The 20,227-nt window shown below is 39.9% G+C and overlaps 1 protein-coding gene across 1 annotated transcript in view; it reads right to left on the bottom strand.

Annotated features, from left to right (window-relative positions):
• The window catches only part of LOC106579432 (cadherin-23), a 692,150-nt gene that overhangs the window by 128,229 nt on the left and 543,694 nt on the right, over window positions 1–20,227 (bottom strand). The window contains exons 37-38 of the mRNA XM_082965932.1: window positions 11,605–11,832; window positions 2,785–3,006 (exon numbers count right to left, since the gene is read on the bottom strand). Of these exons, the coding sequence (XP_082822058.1) occupies window positions 2,785–3,006; window positions 11,605–11,832 (450 nt within the window). The remainder of the gene's footprint in view (window positions 1–2,784; window positions 3,007–11,604; window positions 11,833–20,227) is intronic.

Raw genomic sequence — 20,227 nt, 5'->3', positions numbered from 1 at the left:
CTTTAGAAACTGTTAGAGTTTCGGCGGAAAAAAAGTCTGATAACAAATCCAAACACATTCACATACACATACATACGCACCGCATACAGACAACACAAACACACATACTGACACAACACACACACTTTTACACTCATCCTATACTGCTGCTAATCTGTTCTTTATTTTACTCTTATTATTATCTATCCTGATGCCTAGTCACTATACCCTGCCTTGTACATTTAGTAAGGATCGGCGTCCCGTCAACGGGACAGTTGTAAATCATGCAGCGCATTATGTCAAGATCGCAGATTTTAGAGAAATAACAAATGTCGGTACATATAGGTGTCTTATATTGGCTGAAAGTTTAAATTCTTGTTAATATAACTGCACTGTCCAATTTACAGTAGCTATTACTGTGGAAAAAATGCCATGCTATTGTTTGAGGTGAGCTCCTAACACAAAACACTTTTTTCAATTTGCAAAGACACTCGTTCAATTTGCAAAGAAAGGAATCTGTGAAAATCTCACCCTAAACGTTGTTTCAACGTGTCAAATCACATTTGTATGTATTCCTCAGAGATTCTAGAAGGTAACAAGACTTCACTATATCATTAGGGGTGTAGTATATCCTATAGGACACCATATTTGGTCAGAGAGCGACGCCTTCATGGCACACTGATGAAGCGGGCGGTCATCACTTGAACGATTGTATCTTTGTCAAATAAGCGCCAATTGGGGTCAAACAAAGCTAGCTAGATAGCCAATGAGCTGGGCTTTACGGGAGTATCCGGAAACCATGTATATGTCATAAAATGTAGCTATTACCTTGTACGATATTCAGAGTTATGAAGTTATGAAAACTGGTTGTTTTGCAAATGTTGAACTTATAATATGGCTACTAATACTTGGAAAGCGAAATCAAAGTATACAGATTTGACGATATTCTTGCAGAAAAATGTAATATGAATGCGAATGGCTCCTTCACGATTTGCCCAAATGTACCTGGGGACTTCACACTAAAAGTCTTGTAGTTCACTCATACTTCAAGTTATCCAGCCATCAACTTTGCAAATACACTGCTGCCATCTGGTGGACACTATTGGAATTACAACGAGAGTGATGGCTAGAACTGGCTAGAACCTTTCTCTTGCATTTCAAAGATGGTGGTAGAAAAAGACCGGTTGGGTTTTTTCTTTGTATTTTCTTCTACCAGATCTAATGTGTTATATTCTCCTACATTCAATTTACATTTCCAAAAACGTCAAAGTGTTTCCTTTCAAATGGTACCAAGAATATGCATATGCTTGCTTCAGGGCCTCAGCTACAGGCAGTTAGATTTGGGTATGTCATTTAGACAAAAATTGAAAAAAGGGGGCTATCCCTATAAGGGATAATGCCCGAGAAGCCAGTGTTTGGGGGACATATTGACACGATGTTATCACTTTTATACAACGGGTTACCAACATATTCAAATAATGATTTACATATTTTCATTCAAATATATATATTCATACTATTTCATCCTTCCACAAGATACAGTCCCGACACAAATATAGGGTTGCTACCTAAGCCAGCTGGTCATTCGTTCTATCGGTTTGGTTGCCAGAGACTCGACCCAGTCATTCAGTCTTTTTGTTCTGTATCTTTGGACGCAACCCAGTCGTTCGTTCTAAGTGTTCCATTTGCGTTACTGGCTGGCAACGTTCTTATCCCTTGCTTGCTAGCTAGCCAACTATGGCTAACTTACAGTAACGTCAAACAGTGCAGCTGTTTTCTAGTGACATTTAATTGGATAGATCCATAACAATGAGCTAATGAGGCGCGATTTCGCCTGGCGTAGAAAATGTGCTCTCTCGTCAGGACATTGTTGTTCAGAGGAGCTAGCCAGCAACACAGCTAACACAATCACTTCAAACTGAAGCTGAAAAGACTTCAAACTAGCTGCACTTAATTTTACCTGTTTTCTATTGATAGTTATTTGTATATATCCATAAAAATTATGCTGATTCTTGATTTCGACTAGCTGAGAAAAGATGCCCACCTGTCTGTCTCATCCCGACTCCCAACACGTTCATTACTATGGGAAAGCTGGGGATCGAATCTCCATATCGAAACAATGTTGCAAATGCCGGACAGACAGACAGCAAGGTTTATACAAATCTCTGCTGTTGAAAACTAAACTTTAGTCTAAAAGAAATAATAATGTCTAGATGAGAAATAATGTCTAGATGCTTTTTATAGTGGAGATCAAATTTATAAATTACCTGGCTGTGCTGATGTGACAGTGGATTGTGCAGTCAGATGGAACAGAGTAAATAGGTATTTTAACATCATAGATTTAGCTGGTGGTAACTGTGGAAGAGACACAAGCTGGAATGCTGTTTTAACCAATAAGCATTCAGGATTACAACCAACCGTTGTATAAATCGTTGTATAAATCTAACTCAAATACCTCATACTGCACATTGATCTGGTATATAGCACTCCCTGTATATAGCTCCATTCTTGTGTATTTTATTCCTCATGTTACAACTTTTCTTTTTATTATTATTATTTTTAACTCTGCATCATTGGGAAGGGCTCATAGACAAGCATTTCATGGTTAAGTCTAGACCTGTTGTATTCGGCACATGTGATGAATAACATTTAATTCGATTTTTCTATTTGTTTCATTGCGCAAGGCATGCGCAATCAATCACAGCTAAACTATCTGAAAGGTTTTCAAATAGTAGAAAAATCAAGGTCTGCACAGAACACAAAGTAGGTTAGGTATCAGTGTAAAATATCTGTCCATATTCTTACGGTAGTGTGATTGATGTGGAAGGTGATGGCCAGATTTCCGTGGACGATGGAATATCGCAGGGTGCCATTGAGGCCTTCGTCTGGGTCGATGGCGGTTACCGTGGCAATAATGGCACCCACGGTGTTGGGGCCCTCGCTCAGCACCGTCACATACTCTTCCTCTGGAAACTCTGGCGCGTTGTCGTTCTCATCCACTATACGCACGTAGATGGTAGTCGATGACTGGTGGTGAGACAGAAAAGGATGTAGAAAAAGCATGCTGAGGGCACAAACTGTACATTATTGAATAAAAAATAAATTACAGCACAAATTCCAGATCTTGATACTCCATTTTTAAAAGATCTAGAGTACCAGTCAAAAAGTTGGACAAACCTACTCATTCAAGGGTTTTTCTTTATTTTAACTAATTTCTACATTGTAGAATAATAGTGAAGACATCACAACTATAGAATAACACATATGGAATCATGTAGTAACTAAAAAAGTATTTTATATTTGAGATTCTTCAAAGTAGCCACCCTTTGCCTTGATGATAGCTTTGCACACTCTTGGCATTCTCTCAACCAGCTTCATGAGGTAGTCACCTGGAATGCATTTCAATTAAAAGGTGTGCCTTGTCAAAAGTTAATTTGTGGAATGTATTTCCTTAATGTGTTTGACCCAATCAGTTGTGTTGTGACAGAAGATAGCCCTATTTGGTAAAAGACCAAGTCCATATTATGGCAAGAACAGCTCAAATAAGCAAAGAGAAATGACAGTCCATCATTACTTTAAGACATGAAGGTAAGTCAATTTGGAAAATTTCAAGAACTTTTAAAGTTTCTTCAAGTGCAGTCGCAAAAACTATCAAGCGCTATGATGAAACTGGCTCTCATGAGGACCGCCACAGGAAAGGAAGACCCAAAGTTCCTTCTGCTGCAGAGGATGAGTTTATTAGAGTTACCAGCCTCAGAAATTGCAGCCCAAATAAATGCTTCTCAGAGTTCAAGTAACAGACACATCTCAACATCAACTGTTCAGAGGAGACTGCCTGAATCAGCCCTTCATGGTCGAATTGCTTCAAAGGAACCACTAGTAAAGGACACCAATAATAAGAAGAGACTTGCTTGGGCCAAGAAACATGAGCAATGGACATTAGACCGGTGGAAATCTGTCCTTTGGTCTGATTAGTCCAAACGTAATATTTTTGGTTCCAACCGCTGTGTCTTTGTGAGACGTAGAGTAGGTGAACGGATGATCTCCGTATTTGTGGTTCTCACCATGAAGCATGGTGAGAACGAGGTGTGATAATGTTGGGGTGCTTTGCTGGTGACACTGTCTGTGATTGATTTAGAATTCATGGCACACTTAACCAGCAGTCACAGCAGCAATATTTGTGACCTGTTGCCACAAGAAAAAGGCAACCAGTGAAGAACAAACATCATTGTACATACAACCCATATTTATGTTTATTTATTTTCCCTTTTGCACTTTAACTTCAACACGGTATATAGACAAATGTCTTTATTCTTGTCATGTTTACTGTTCATTCTTTTTTGTTTATTATCTATTTCACTTTCTTTGGCAATGTAAATGAGACAAAGCAAGAAGAGCATTCTATGCCATTAAAAGGAACATTACAATTGAAATTCAAATTATAATCTGGCTCAAAATCTTCCAGTCAGTGATAGAACCAATTGCTCTATATGGCAGCAAATTATGGGGTCTGCTCTCTAATAACGAATTTACCAAATTGGACAAACATCCAATCGAAATACTGCATGCAGAGTTTTGCAAGACTGTATTGCAAGTGCAAAGAAAAACTCCCAGTAACGCATGTAGAGCAGAATTGGGCCAATAGCCCCTCCTTTTCGATTAGAAAAAAATAGCCATCAAATTTTAAAGCTAAAAAAATAAGTAAATGACCCCAAGCATACTTCCAAAGTTGTGGCAAAATGGCTTAAAGACAACAAAGTCAAGGTATTGGAGTGGCCATCACAAAGCCCTGACCTCAATCCTATAGAATATTTGTGGGCAGAACTGAAAAAGCGTGTGCGAGCAAGGAGGCCTTCAAACCTGATTCAGTTACACCAGCTCTGTCAGGAGAAATGGACCAAAATTCTGCCAAATTATTGTGGGAAGCTTGTGGAAGGCTACCCGAAACGTTGGACCCAACGTTTGACCCAAATTAAGCAATTTAAAGGCAATGCTACCAAATACTAATTGAGTGTATGTAAACTTCTGACCCACTGGGAATGTGATGAAATAAATAAAAGCTGAAATAAATCATTTTCTCTACTATTATTCTGACATTTCACATTCTTAAAATAAAGAGGTGATCTAACTGACCTAAGACAGGGAATTTTTACTATTAATTTAATTATATTTGGCTAAGGTGTATGTAAACTTCCGACTTCAACTGTATATATTCTTATTCCATTCCTTAACTTAGATTTGTGTGTATTGGGTAGTTGTTGTCGGAACTAGAAGCACAATCATTTTGCTACACTCGCAATAACATCTGCTAACCATGTGTATGTGACCAGTACAATTTGATTTGATTTAAATCGTGTGGATACCCCAATTACAGAAGAAGAATTATTGGAAAAACTATGCACTCTCCAACCCAAAAAGGCCAGTGGTGCTGATGGTATTTTAAATGAAATGATCAAATATACAGACCACAAATTCAAATTGGCTATACTCAAACTCTTCAACATTATCCTCACTGTTCGGCCCTCATTTTCCTGTAGTCCACAATCATCTCCTTTGTCTTGCTCACATTGAGGGACAGGTTGTTGCCCTAGCACCACACTGTCAGGTCTCTGACCTCCTCCCTATAGGCTGTCTTATCGTTGTTGAAATAAATCAAAACAAAAACACGGTGACAACTTTTCTAGTAACCAGTTCAGCTAAAACCCATTCAAATACGGTGAAAAAGTGGGAAAAGACTAACTATACAAACAATTTAAAATAAATATCAGCAACAATGACCATGACAAACACATCTCTACAGCACAAATCTTTTCAAATAAATCATTGAAATTTGCTTACTGACATTCTCTGCCAATGGATAGTTCGTGTTACAGTGAAATGTTTTCTTTTTGTTAATTCCGGCTCCTGAGTCAGCTAGTACAACTCATACCGATCAGTTACAAGATTATACAAAAACACTGCCAGTATTTGTGCCTTTTACATTTAAATACTTGCTCCACAGCTTTACAAACAAGCACACCTAAATTAATTTGACCCCCCCCCCAAAAAATGGCACAAAATTATGACTTCCAAGTGACTGACTTGGACAAGCAACATAAAACCCAAATCTGAAACCAAAAAAAATAGTGTCAGGGAGAAACATTGTACTTTCCATTAAGACCACTTCCAACAAGAGTGCAGGAAAATCAAAGGACAGGTTGCTTGATGTCATAAGTGCCAAGGTGCATTTTTGTAGACTTTGCTAATGTTATATTCCCTGTTGTGTCGTCAGCAAACTTAATGATGGTACTGGAGTCGTGCTTGGCCACGCAGTCGTGGGTGAACAGGGAGTACAAGAGGGGACTAAGCACGCACCCCTGAAGGGCCCCGGTGTTGAGGATCAGCGTGGCAGATGTGTTGTTGCCTACCCTTACCATCTGGGGGTGAATTGGATTGTGTCTAGGGTTTCCAGGATGATAGTGTTGATGTGAGCCATAACAGAATTCCACATTAAACCGGTGGAAATCTGTCCGTCGTGTGTTTGTGAGATGCAGAGTAGATGAACGGATGAACTCCGCATGTGTGATTCACACCGTGAAGCATGGAGGACGAGGTGTGATGGTTTAGGGGTGCTTTGCTTGTGACACTGTCTGTGATTTATTTAGAATTCAAGGCACACTTAACCAGCATGGCTACCACAGCATTTTTCAGCGATACGCCATCCAATCTGGTTTACGCTTAGTGAGACTATCATTTGTTTTTCAACAGGATAATGACACAAACACACCTCCAGGCTGTGTAAGGGCTATTTGACCAAGAAGGAGAGTGATGGAGTGCTGCATCAGATGATCTGGACTCCACAATCACCCAACCTCAACCCAATTGAGATGGTTTGGGATGAGTTGGACCGCAGATTGAAGGAAAAGCAGCCAACAAGTGCTCAGCATATGTGGGAACTCCTTCAAGACTGTTGGAAAAGTATTCCTCATGAAGCTGGTTGAGAGAATGCCAAGAGTGTGTAAAGCTGTCATCAAGGCAAAGGGTGGCTACTTTGAAGAATCTCAATTATAACATATACAGTGCTGTGAAAAAGTATTTGCCCCCTTCCTGATTTCTTTTTTTCTTGCACATTTGTCACACTTAAATGTTTCAGATCATCAAACAAATTTTAATACTACACAAAGATAACCCAAGTAAACACAAAATGCAGTTTTGCTGCTTCAGGACCTGGACGACTTGCTGTGATTGATGGAACCATGAATTCTGCTCTCTACCAAAGAATCCTGAAGGAGAATGTCCGGCCATCAGTTCGTGACCTCAAGCTGAAGCGCACTTGGGCTCTGCAGCAGGACAATGATCCAAAACACACCAGCAAGTCCACCTCTGAATGGCTTAAAAAAACTAAATGAAGGTTTTGGAGTGGCCTAGTCAAAGTCCGGACTTGAATCCGATTGAGATGCTGTGGCGTGACCTTAAAAAGGCGGTTCATGCTCGAAAACCCTCCAATATGGCTGAATTAAAACAATTCTGCAAAGAATAGTGGGCCAAAATTCCACCACAGCGATGTGAAAGACTCATTGCCAGTTATCAGAAATGCTTGATTGTTGTTGTTGTTGCTGCTGAGGGTGGCACAAACAGTTATTTGGTTTAGGGGGCAATTACTTTTTTACAGGGCCATGAAGGTTCGGATAGCTTTTTTCCCTTAATAAATACAATTATCACTTAAAAACTGCATTTTGTGTTTACTTGGGTTATCTTTGTGTAATATTTAAATTTGTTTGATCTGAAACATTTAGGTGTGACAAATGTGCAAAAAAAATAAGAAATCAGGAAGGGGGCAAATACTTTTTCACTGCACAGTATTTAGATTTTTTTAAACACTTTATTTGCCAACTACATGATTCCATATGTGTTATTTCCAGTGGTGTAAGGTACTTAAGTAAAAACACTTTCAAGTCCTACTTAAGTAATTTTTTTGGTAGCTGTATTTTACTTTACTATTTTAATTTTTGACAACTAACTTTTACTTCACTACATTCTGAAAAAAATGGTGTACTTTTTACTACAAACATTTTCCCTGACACCCAAAAGTACTCATTACATTTTGAATGCTTTAGCAGGACAGGAAACTGGTCCAATTCACACACTTATCAAGAGAACATCCCTGGTAATCAAGTGTTGGAGTGTGCCCCTGGCTATCTTGGTTAGCTTAATGTAAGGAATTTGAAATTATTTATGCTTTGACTTTTACTTTTGATAGTTAAGTACATTTTATCAATGACATTTACTTTTGATACTTAAGTATATTTAAAACCAACTACTTATAGACTTTTACTCAAGTAGTATTTTACTGGGTGACTTTCACTTTTCACTTTTACTCAAGTATGACAATTGGGTACTTTTTCCACCACTGGTTATTTCATATTTTTGATTTCTTCACTACTATTCTACTATGTAGAAAGTAGTACAAATAAACAAAAACCCTTGAGTAGGTGTGTCCAAACGTTTGACTGGTACGTTATATATACAGTTGAAGTCGGAAGTTTACTTTAGCCAAATATAATTAAACTCAGTTTTTCCACAATTCTTGACATTTAATCATAGTAAAAAGTCCCTGTCTTAGGTCAGTTAGGATCGCCTCTTTATTTTAAGAATGTGAAATGTCAGAATAATAGTAGAGAGTGATTTATTTCAGCTTATATTTATTTCATCACATTCCCAGTGGGTCAGAAGTTTACATACTGTCACGTCCTGGCCAGTAAAAGGGTTAATTGTTATTGTAGTTTGGTCAGGACGTGGCAGAGGGTATTTGTTTTATGTGGTTCAGGGTGGTGTTTTGGTAAGAGGGCGTTTGATTTAGTATTTCCCGGGTTTTGGTTTATGATCTATGTTTATGTAATTCTATGTTGAGTCTAGTGTGTCTGTTTCTATGTTTGGGTTCATTGGGGTTGGGACTCTCAATTGAAGGCAGGTGTTGTCTATTTGCCTTTGATTGAGAGTCCCATATATGAGGGTGTGTTTGTGTTTGTCTGTTGTGGGAGATTGTTTTTGCACTGCGTTAGGATAGCCTGCAAAACTGTTGCACTGTCATTGTTTATAATTTTTTGTATAGTGTTCACGTGAGCAATTAATTAAATTCAAAAATGAACACGACATCCCCTGCGTATTGGTCTACCTTTTCAGACGACGATTTCGCAATATCGTCAGAAGACGAAGACAGTCGTGACACATACACTCAATTAGTATTTGGTAGCATTGCCTTTAAATTGCTTAATTTGGGTCAAACGTTTCGGGTAGCCTTCCACAAGCTTCCCACAATAATTTGGCAGAATTTTGGTCCATTTCTCCTGACAGAGCTGGTGTAACTGAATCAGGTTTGTAGGCCTCCTTGCTCGCACATGCTTTTTCAGTTCTGCCCACAAATATTCTATAGGATTGAGGTCAGGGCTTTGTGATGGCCACTCCAATACCTTGACTTTGTTGTCTTTAAGCCATTTTGCCACAACTTTGGAAGTATGCTTGGGGTCATTGTCTATTTGGAAGACCCATTTGCGAACTTCCTGACTGATGTCTTGAGATGTTGCTTCAATATATCCACATAAGTTTCCTTTCTCATGATGCCATCTATTTGGTGAAGTGCACCAGTCCCTCCTGCAGCAGAACACCCCCACAACATGATGCTGCCACCCCCGTGCTTCACGGTTGGGATGGTGTTCTTCGGCTTGCACGCCTCCCCCTTTTTCCTCCAAACATAATGATGGTCATTATGGCCAAACAGTTCTATTTCTGTTTCATCAGACCAGAGGACATTTCTCCAAAAAGTACGATCTTTGTCCCCATGTGCAGTTGCAAACCATAGTCTGGCTTTTTTATGGCGATTTTGGAGCAGTGGCTTCTTCCTTGCTGAGCGGCCTTTCAGGTTATGTTGATATAGGACTCGTTTTACTGTGGATATAGATACTTTTGTACCTGTTTCCTCCAGTATCTTCACAAGGGCCTTTTGCTGTTGTTCTGGGATTGATTTGCACTTTTCACACCAATGTACGTTCGTCTCTAGGAGACAGATCGCGTCTCCTTCCTGAGCGGTATGACGGCTGCGTGGTCCCATGGTGTTTATACTTGTACTATTGTTTGTATAGATGAACGTGGTACCTTCAGGCATTTGGAAATTGCTCCCAAGGATCAACCAGACCTGTGGAGGTCTACAATGTTTTTTCTGAGGTCTTGGCTGATTTCTTTTGATTTTCCCATGATGTCAAGCAAAGAGGCACTGAGTTTGAAGGTATGCCTTGAAATACATCCACAGGTACACCTCCAATTGACTCAAATGATGTCAATTAGCCTATCAGAAGCTTCTAAAGCCATGACATCATTTTCTGGAATTTTCCAAGCTGTTTAAAGCCACAGTCAACTTAGTGTATGTACATTTCTGACCCACGGGAATTGTGATACAGTGAATTATAAGTGAAATAATCTGTCTGTAAACAATTGTTGGAAAAATTACTTGTGTCATGCAGAAAGTAGATGTTCTGACCTACTTGCCAAAACTATAGTTTGTTAACAAGAAATTTGTGGCGTGGTTGAAACATTTTTTTTAATGACTCCAACCTAAGTGTATGTAACCTTCCCACTTCCCACTCACTCAGCTGTGCCTCACAAGTTATACAACAAATGATCTAATAGCAGTGTGGTCATATACCTAAAATGTTTAAATATAATTTTCAAATGGTCTGAGAAGAACAACATTGGCAGGGCAATTCAAGCACAGCTAATTTTTGGTATATGATAACACTGGTAATAGATCATTTGTTGTATTACTTGTGACGCACAGCTGACTGATGGCCTGCATCTGATGAATGGTAACTGTCGTCTTGCATTTTGACTCAACGTTATCTTGACTCAGAAAAGGTGACCACAGCTCTATGCTCACTCTACCTAGCTGTATATAATGTATGCAAACCTTGTTAAAACTTCTTTGTCTGTATTCTGTCTCTAAATGTTGTATATCACCAGCAGCACCATATCATCAAGTAATATTCTGATCTAGTTCTGTCAATGTAGAACAATCATGCCTCTCTGACATGTAGATGGCTCTATTCATTACATTTCTATCTGCAACGTTACACAACATTTGCCTACTGAACATTTCCCAATGTCCAATTTTATTTTATTTTACCCTTATTTAACTAGGCAAGTCAGTTAAGAACAAATTCTTATTTTCAATGACGGCCTAGGAACAGTGGGTTAACTGCCTTGTTCAGGGGCAGAACAACAGATTTTTACCTTGTCTGCTCGGGGCTTCGATTTTGCAACCTTTCGGTTACTAGTCCAACGCTCTAACCACTAGGCTACCTGCGGCCCCAATTCAAGTTATCACAATCCCCTTATCTTTGTGTCTCAGCCCCTACCCCTCCCAATTTTGACCTCAAACCTCTGACCCTCTTCAGGGATTTTTCTGCCAATGTAATCCTTGGATGGACCGCCGAAGCGTTTTTTCGGGTCGCCTTGTTATTATGTTTGAGCAACAGAAAACAGCATTACTCATGGCAAAATGTATAGAATCGCTGGAAATTAACTTTAAAACTGCAACATTTTCACCACCTAAACCTCTTTTTGATCCCGAAATAACCCTGCTCTCCGACTCACCGATAGTGACGGTGTGCCGTCATCCTCCACCATCATGATCAGCCGGTACTCCTGCTGGCGCTCGCGGTCAGGTGGAGATGGTCGGGTCACCATCTCGCCGGTCATGCGGTCCATCCGGAAGGTGAGGTCCTTGTTACCCGAGGTGATGTAGTAGAAGAGCATGGCGTTGGGCCCGATGTCACGGTCTGTGGCCACCACGCGCAGGACGGACGTACCGCCTCCCACATTCTAACAGACAGACAGACAGACAGACAGACAGACAGACAGACAGACAGACAACTTATCAGCATCATGTGAGTAATACACTATCTTTTCTGTGTACAGTAAATATTTGTTTTTAAAGCAGAGTGAAATTCCACTCTCCATTCATATTTTTGGGCTCTTGTATTCAGGCAGTACAGCATGAGAGGTTAGAAAGGGTAGGGGGACAGAATGGCCGAAAGTCGGTTGAACGGATCGAACCTACAAGTGTTGGGGAGTAGCTCCACTACATGTTATTTAACTACACTGAACAAAAATATAAATGCAACATGTAAAGTGTTGGTCCCATGTTTCATGAGCTGAAATAAAATATCACAGAAATCTTCCATAAGCACAAAAATATTATTTCTTTAAAATGTTGTGCACAAATTTGTTTACATCCCTGTTAGTAAGCATTTCTTCTTTGCCAAGATAATCCATGCACCTGACAGGTGTGGCATATCAAGAAGCATGAAACAGCATGATCATTACACAGGTGCACCTTGTCCTGGGGACAATAAAAGACCACTCTAAAAGGTGTAGTTTTGTCACACAACACAATGCCACAGATGTCTCAAGTGATGAGGGAGCGTGCAATTGACATGCTGACTGCAGGAATGTCCACCAGAGCTGTTGCCAGAGAATGTAATGTTAGTTTCTCTACCATAAACCGCCTTCAATGTTGTTTTAGAGAATTTGGCAATACGTCCAGCCGGCCTCACAATCTCTGACCATGTATAACCACGCCAGCCCAGGACCTCCACATCCGGCTTCTTCACCTGCGGGATCGTCTGAGACCAGCCACTCAGACAGCTGATGAAACTGTGGGTTTGCACTAGAGGTCGACCGATTAATCGGAATGGCCGATTTAATTAGGGCCGATTTCAAGTTTTCATAACAATCAGTAATCGGTATTTTTGGCCACCGATTTGGAGATTATTATTATTATTATTTTATTTTTTATTACACCTTTATTTAACTAGGCAAGTCAGACTAAGAACACATTCTTATTTTCAATGACGGCCTAGGAACGGGGGTTAACTGCCTTGTTCAGGGGGAATTTGGGAATTCGTTTTTTACTAGTCTAACGCTCTAACCACCTGCCTTACATTGCACTCCACGAGGCTGACTACCAATTAAGCAAGGGCAGCAAGAAGCCAAGGTAAGTTGCTAGCTAGCATTAAACTTATCTTATAAAAACGATCAATCTTAACATAATCACTAGTTAACTACACATGGTTGATATTACTAGTTTATCTAATATGTCCTGCGTTGCATATAATCGATGTGGTGCCTGTTAATTTCTCATCGAATCACAGCCTACTTCGACAAACGGGTGATGATTTAACAAGCGCATTTGCGAAAAAAGCACTGTCGTTGCACCAATGTACCTAACCATAAACATCAATGCCTTTCTTTAAAATCAATACACAAGTATATATTTTTAAACCTGCATATTTAGTTAATATTGCCTTCTAACATGAATTTGTGTCACTTCTCTAGTGTTCCGTGTAAGCAGTCAGGGTATATATAGCAGTTTGGGCCGCCTGGGCCGTAATTAATTTGCCAGAATTGTACATAATTATGACATAACATTGAAGGTTGTGCAATGTAACAGGAATATTTAGATTTAGGGATGCCACCCGTTAGATAAAATACGGAACGGTTCCGTATTTCACTGAAATAATAAAAGTTTCGTTTTCGAAATGATAGTTTCCGGATTTGACCATATTAATGACCAAAGGCTCGTATTTCTGTGTGTTATTATGTTATAATTAAGTCTATGATTTGATATTTGATAGAGCAGTCTGACTGAGTGATGGTAGGCAGCAGCAGGCTGGTAAGCATTCATTCAAACAGGACCTTCATGCGTTTTGCCAGCAGCTCTTCGCAATTCTTCAAGCATTGCACTGTTTATGACTTCAAGCCTATCAACTCCCAAGATTAGGCTGGTGTAACCGATGTGAAATAGTTAGCGGGTGCGCGCTAATAGCGTTTCAAACGTCACTCGTTCTGACTTGGAGTAGTTGTTCCCCTTGCTCTACATGGGTAATGCTGCTTCGAGGGTGGCTGTTGTCGATGTGTTCCTGCTTCGAGCCCAGGTAGGAGCGAGGAGAGGGACGGAAGCTATAGTGTTACACTGGCAATACTAAAGTGCCTATAAGAACATCCAGTTGTAAAAGGTATATGAAATACAAATCGGATAGAGAGATAGAAATAGTCCTATAATTCCTATAATAACTACAACCTAAAACTTCTTACCTGGGAATATTGAAGACTCATGTTAAAAGGAACCACCAGCTTTCATATCTTCTCATGTTCTGAGCAAGGAACTTAAACGTTAGCTTTTTTACATGGCACATATTGCACTTTTACTTTCTTCTCCAACACTTTGTTTTTGCATTATTTAAACCAAATTGAACATGTTTCATTATTTATTTGAGGCTAAATTGAAAGTATTTATGTATTATATTAAGTTAAAATAAGTGTTCATTCAGTATCGTTGTAAATTTCATTATTACAAATAAAGACAATTTGTAAAAATCGGCCGATTAATTGGCATCGGCTTTTCTGGGCCGTCAATAACCGGTATCGGCGGTGAAAAATCATAATCGGTCGACCTCTAGTTTGCACAACCGAAGAATTTCTGCAAAAACTGTCAGAAATCGTCTCAGTGAAGCTCATCTGTGTGCTCGTCGTCCTCACCAGGGTCTTGACCTGACTGCAGTTCGGCATCGTGACTGACTTCAGTGGGTAAATGCTCACCTTCGATGGCCACTGGCAGACTGGAGAAGTGTGTTCCTCTCGGATGAATCCCGGTTTCAACTGTACCGGGCAGATGGCAGACAGCGTGTATGGCGTCGTGTGGGCGAGCGGTTTGCTGACGTCAACGTTATGAACAGAGTGTCCCATGAAGGTGGTGGGGTTATGGTATGGACAGGCATAAGCTACGGAAAAGGAACACAATTGCATTTTATCGGTGGCAATTTGAATGCACAGAGATCCTGAGGCCCACTGTCATGCCATTCATCCGCCGCCACCACCTCATGTTTCAGCATGATAATGCAAGGCCTCATGTCGCAATTCCGGGAAGCTGAACATTTTACAACTTCTTCCAAGTTCTGCATACGCACCAAACATGTCACCCATTGAGCATATTTGGGATGCTCTGGTTCGACGTGCACGACAGCGTGTTCCAGCTCCCGCCAATATCCAGCAACATCACACAGCCATTGAAGAGGAATGGGACAACATTCCACAGGCCACAATCAACAGTCTGATCAACTCTATGCAAAGGAGAAGTGTCGGGCTGCATGAGGCAAATGGTGCTCACACCAGGTACTGACTGGTTTTCTGATCAACACCCCTATTTTTTTTTTAAGATATCTGTGAACAACAGATGCATATCTGTATTCCCAGTCATGTGAAATCCATAGATTAGGGCCTAATTTATTTATTTCAATTGACTGATTTCCTTCAATTGTTGCATGTATATTTTTGTTCAGTGTAGTACTTTATCTACATTTCCAGTAGTTTGGTGGTATTTTAACTAAATAGTGTTTTCAGCAGTAGTTAATTACTTTTTAAAAACACAGTTGGACATCCAGTTCAGATAAGATTAAATTGAAGCAAACACAGACAAAACGAATTTTGAAATGTAACTCTTACTTAACATTAGTAATTTGTGGGTGAACATGTGAATAATTGAGAGCTGAGTGTCTGTATATGTGTGTGTGTATTATTGTGTATGTGATTGATTGACTGACTTGTGTGTGGGTGTGACAAATTAACATTTGGTCTATCATTTTACTGCAAGAAACAGTTAATTCTAAAGAAGTTAATATTATAATATGCTTCATGTGAGGCCTGCAGTCAGTGTCCAGACTTCAGTTACTGTTCCAAATATTAGGCTACTGTTACTGTCTAAACTTCAAAGATGCGTAAACCAAGGGGTTTTACCCCATGTTCTCTGTCATTTAGAGAACCACTACCAACTCCGGGGGAGATAATAATGGGTCAGATCCGCAGATCAGAAAAGCCCAAATGAGAATTGCTCTCTTTCAGATGGAATTTCATAGAAATCGCTGTGTATTTTCCTGTAAGGCAACTTTAAATAGACTAATATACAGGCATGTTATATTTTCCATTAGTTTTTAAAAACAAATAAAATAAAATCTACTTTGACATTACAATGTATTTTATGCAGATTGCTGACCCCAAAAAATTACAATTAAAACCATTCTAACCCCACTTTTAAACAGAATGTTTCACCATATAGGCCTACCCATGGGCGTATAAGCTGATTGTGCACTTACAGTGGTCTTATGGAAAGCATAGGCCTATTTCCGATATTGATTGACAATGATGCACTGAATTCATTATCACACAGATGGTAGTGCCATGATTTGATTATCACTTTTTGATCATGTTTGCCAAGGATAAGTAGGGCTTAAGCAAATGGATGAATGTTCTCCATCCATGCATGTATTAATAGCCTATGCAATATGATGCAGCGATAGTACACAGTAGCCTAGGCTACCAGAGAGAATAAATGTAAGTTCATACACTTATTTGCATGGTTTTTATATAGCCTTTATACAGTATGCTATGTTGAAATATAGAGGTAGGTCAATGTAAATCTATACCTGTATGTAGCTAGACATATAGACTAATTAACTAAGCCTATCTCTGCGTTTTAAAGTAAACTGGCCAGATAAAATGCTTGATTGTTTTCTCTGTAACAAAACCAAGTAAAACCTTGTTTTTTCACCCATAGCTATTTTTTCAGAGCTTGTATTCGCCGGGCCAGCAGAATGTCCAAGGAATCAAATATATCACCATGTGCATCAGAGTATTTCTTGTGTATTTCTTGTGTATTTTTCAGCTAGTTTTTAACATAAAGCATCATGGAGTTTAATTTTTTTATAGATCGCTTTATACCTAGGCCAAAATAGTTCACCTCCGATTGATTTTAGCGATACACGCACGGGTGGCGGCTCCATCTGAACATAGTATTAGAAGTTTTAATATTTTATTTAATGATACTCAATTGTCAATTCTCTTGTAAACTCAGCAAAAATTGAAACGTCCTCTCACTGTCAACAGCATTCATTTTCAGTAAACTTAACATGTGTAAATAATTGTATGAACATAACAAGATTCAACAACTGAGACATAAACTGAACAAGTTCCACAGACAAAAATCAAAAGTAACAGTCAGTATCTGGTGTGGCCACCAGCTGCATTAAGTACTGCAGTGCATCTCCTCCTCATGGACTGCACCAGATTTGCCAGTTTGTGCTGAGAGATGTTACCCCACTCTTCCACCAAGTTCCCACACATTTCTGGGGGGAATGGCCCTAGCCCTCACCCTCCGATTCAACAGGTCCCAGACGTGCTCAATGGGATTGAGATCCGGGCTCTTCGCTGGCCATGGCAGAACACTGACATTCCTGTCTTGCAGGAAATAACGCACAGAACGAGCAGTATGGCTGGTGGCATTGTCATGCTGAGGGTCATGTCAGGATGAGCCTGCAGGAAGGGTACCACATGAGGGAGGAGGATGTCTTCCCTGTAACGCACAGTGTTGAGATTGCCTGCAATGATAACAAGCTCAGTTCGATGATGCTGTGACACACCGCCCCAGACCATGATGGACCCTCTACCTCCAAATCGATCCCGCTCTATAGTACAGGCCTCGGTGTAACGCTCATTCCTTCGACAATAAACGCGAATCCGACCATCACCCCTGGTGAGACAAAACAGCAACTCGTCAGTGAAGAGCACTTTTTGCCAGTCCTGTCTGGTCCAGCGACGGTGGGTTTGTGCCCATAAGCGACGTTGTTGCCAGTGATGTCTGGTGAGGACCTGCCTTACAACAGGCCTACAAGCCCTCAGTCCAGCCTCTCTCAGCCTATTGCGGACAGTCTGAGCACTGACGGAGGGATTGTGCATTCCTGGTATAACTCGGGCAGTTGTTGTTGCCATCCTGTACCTGTCCCGCAGGTGTGATGTTTGGATGTACCGATCCTGTGCAGGTGTTGTTACACATGGTCTGCCATTGCGAGGACGATCAGCTTTCCGTCCTGTCTCCCTGTAGCGTCTCACAGTAGGGACATTGCAATTTATTGCCCTGGCCACATATGCAGTCCTCATGCCTCCTTGCAGCATGCCTAAGGCATGTTCACACAGATGAGCAGGGACCATGGGCATCTTTCTTTTGGTGTTTTTCAGAGTAGAAAGGCCTCTTTAGTGTCCTAAGTTTTCATAACTGTGACCTTAATTGCCTACCGTCTGTAATCTGTTTGTCTTAACGACCGTTCCCCAGGTGCATGTTCATTAATTGTTTATGGTTCATTGAACAAGCATGGGAAACAGTGTGTAAAGCCTTTACAATGAAGATCTGTGAAATTATTTGGATTTTTACGAATTATCTTTGAAAGACAAGGTTCCGAAAAAGGGAAATTTCTTTTTTTACTGTTTATATGTCATGGATATATTTAAACTTATATTCCTTTATGTAATTTGCTTTCACATCAGTGACGTGTCCAGAACATTTTAAATGAGGTGGCCAATGTGGGGCACAGACCCAGATTAGCATATTGAACTTTAATCGATGCAAGGTGGATTTAATAAATATAATTATGATAGTTCCACGCATTAAATGCTTCAGCTTAGGTTTGGTACATTTCCTTGTTCAAATAAATCATAAATTAATTCCAAAAATATTGTTATAATGTTTGCATTCAAGGTCAGGATTTTATATATGGGTATAAGCATACAGCAGTAAATTCACTTGAAATTACCACTAGGAGTGTGAATTATACCGTGACATTTGGGGGTCACGTTTTTACTGGGACCTCCTATGGCACACATTTCTTTTAATGGGTTTTATAGTTAAGACATGTAGACCTAATTTAACTTAAAAAATGTTTTACCGTCAAATGTGTCATGAACACAAACAGTCATGATGTTTCATCTGGTTGTCAAACAAATCACTTCAAAAAGTAGGTTAACTAGGTTCCATGCGCATGTTCGTCTACTCCAAAATAAGTCCAGCATCTGGACAGTGCTCTGTGCACTCACCATTTGATTGGAAAGGAACATCTATTACAAACACCATAAGTGTAATGACCTTCAGCCTAAAAAGTGGCATGTATTCATGGATGCCAAGGTAAGTCAGGCTTCCCAAAAAATGTTAACAATAAAAAAGAAACAAACGTATACAATTATTTCTCATTCGTGTCTATCCGTGTTCCATCATTTTCATTCAATTCGCAAAAGAGGGGTTAACTGTCAGTTAAAACTGGGGTTACGGGGGACCTTTGAGATGATCAGAGGAGACTGTCCCTATTGGAGTAAATAACAATTATAAACTGTGTGGTTCGATCCCTGAATGCTGATTGACTGACAGCCGTTGTATATCAGATCGTATACCATGGGTAAGACAAAACATGTATTTTTACCTCTCTAATTACGTTGGTAACCAGTTTATAATAGCAATAAGGCACCTCGGGGGTTGGCGGTATATGGCCAATATACAGTCACGGCCAAAAGTTTTGAGAATGACACAAATATTAATTTCCACAAAGTTTGCTGCTTCAGTGTCTTTAGATATTTTTGTCAGATGTTACTATGGAATACTGAAGTATAATTACAAGCATTTCATAAGTGTCAAAGGCTTTTATTGACAATTACATGAAGTTGATGCAAAGAGTCAATATTTGCAGTCTTGACCCTTCTTTTTCAAGACCTCTGCAATCCGCCCTTGTCATAGGCGTCGTAAAGATTGGACCAAGGCGCAGCGGGTAAAGTGCTCATCTTCTTAATTTATTAAAGAAAACACTTAAACAAAATAAACAAACGACGAAAACAGTTCTATAAGGCTCCCAGGCTATACAGAAAATAACCACCACAAAACACAAGTGAAACAAACACAATTAAATATGGCCTCCAATTAGAGACAACGACAACCAGCTGCCTCTAATTGGATGTCATTGCCAAAAACTCAACATAGAAAACTAGATATAAACATAGAGAGACATAGAACCTAAACCTAAAAACACCGAAACACACAAAACAAACACCCCCTGCCACGCCCTGACCAAACTACAATGACAAATAACCCCTTTTACTGGTCAGGACGTGACAGCCCTGGCATGATGTCAATTAACTTCTGGGCCACATCCTGACTGATGGCAGCTCATTCTTGCATAATCAATGCTTGGAGTTTGTCAGAATTTGTGGGGTTTTGTTTGTCCACCCGCCTCTTATCATTCTTTATTCATGGCTGTGTTCTTAAGCAAAACTGTGACTCCCTTGGCTGAGAAGCAACTCCACACATGAATGGTCTCAGGATGCTTTACTGTTGGCATGACACAGG

This window comes from Salmo salar, chromosome 19, assembly GCF_965601325.2.
Source record: "Salmo salar chromosome 19, fSalSal1, whole genome shotgun sequence".
NCBI lineage: Eukaryota > Metazoa > Chordata > Actinopteri > Salmoniformes > Salmonidae > Salmo > Salmo salar.
This window is presented reverse-complemented; position numbering and strand designations above follow the sequence as displayed.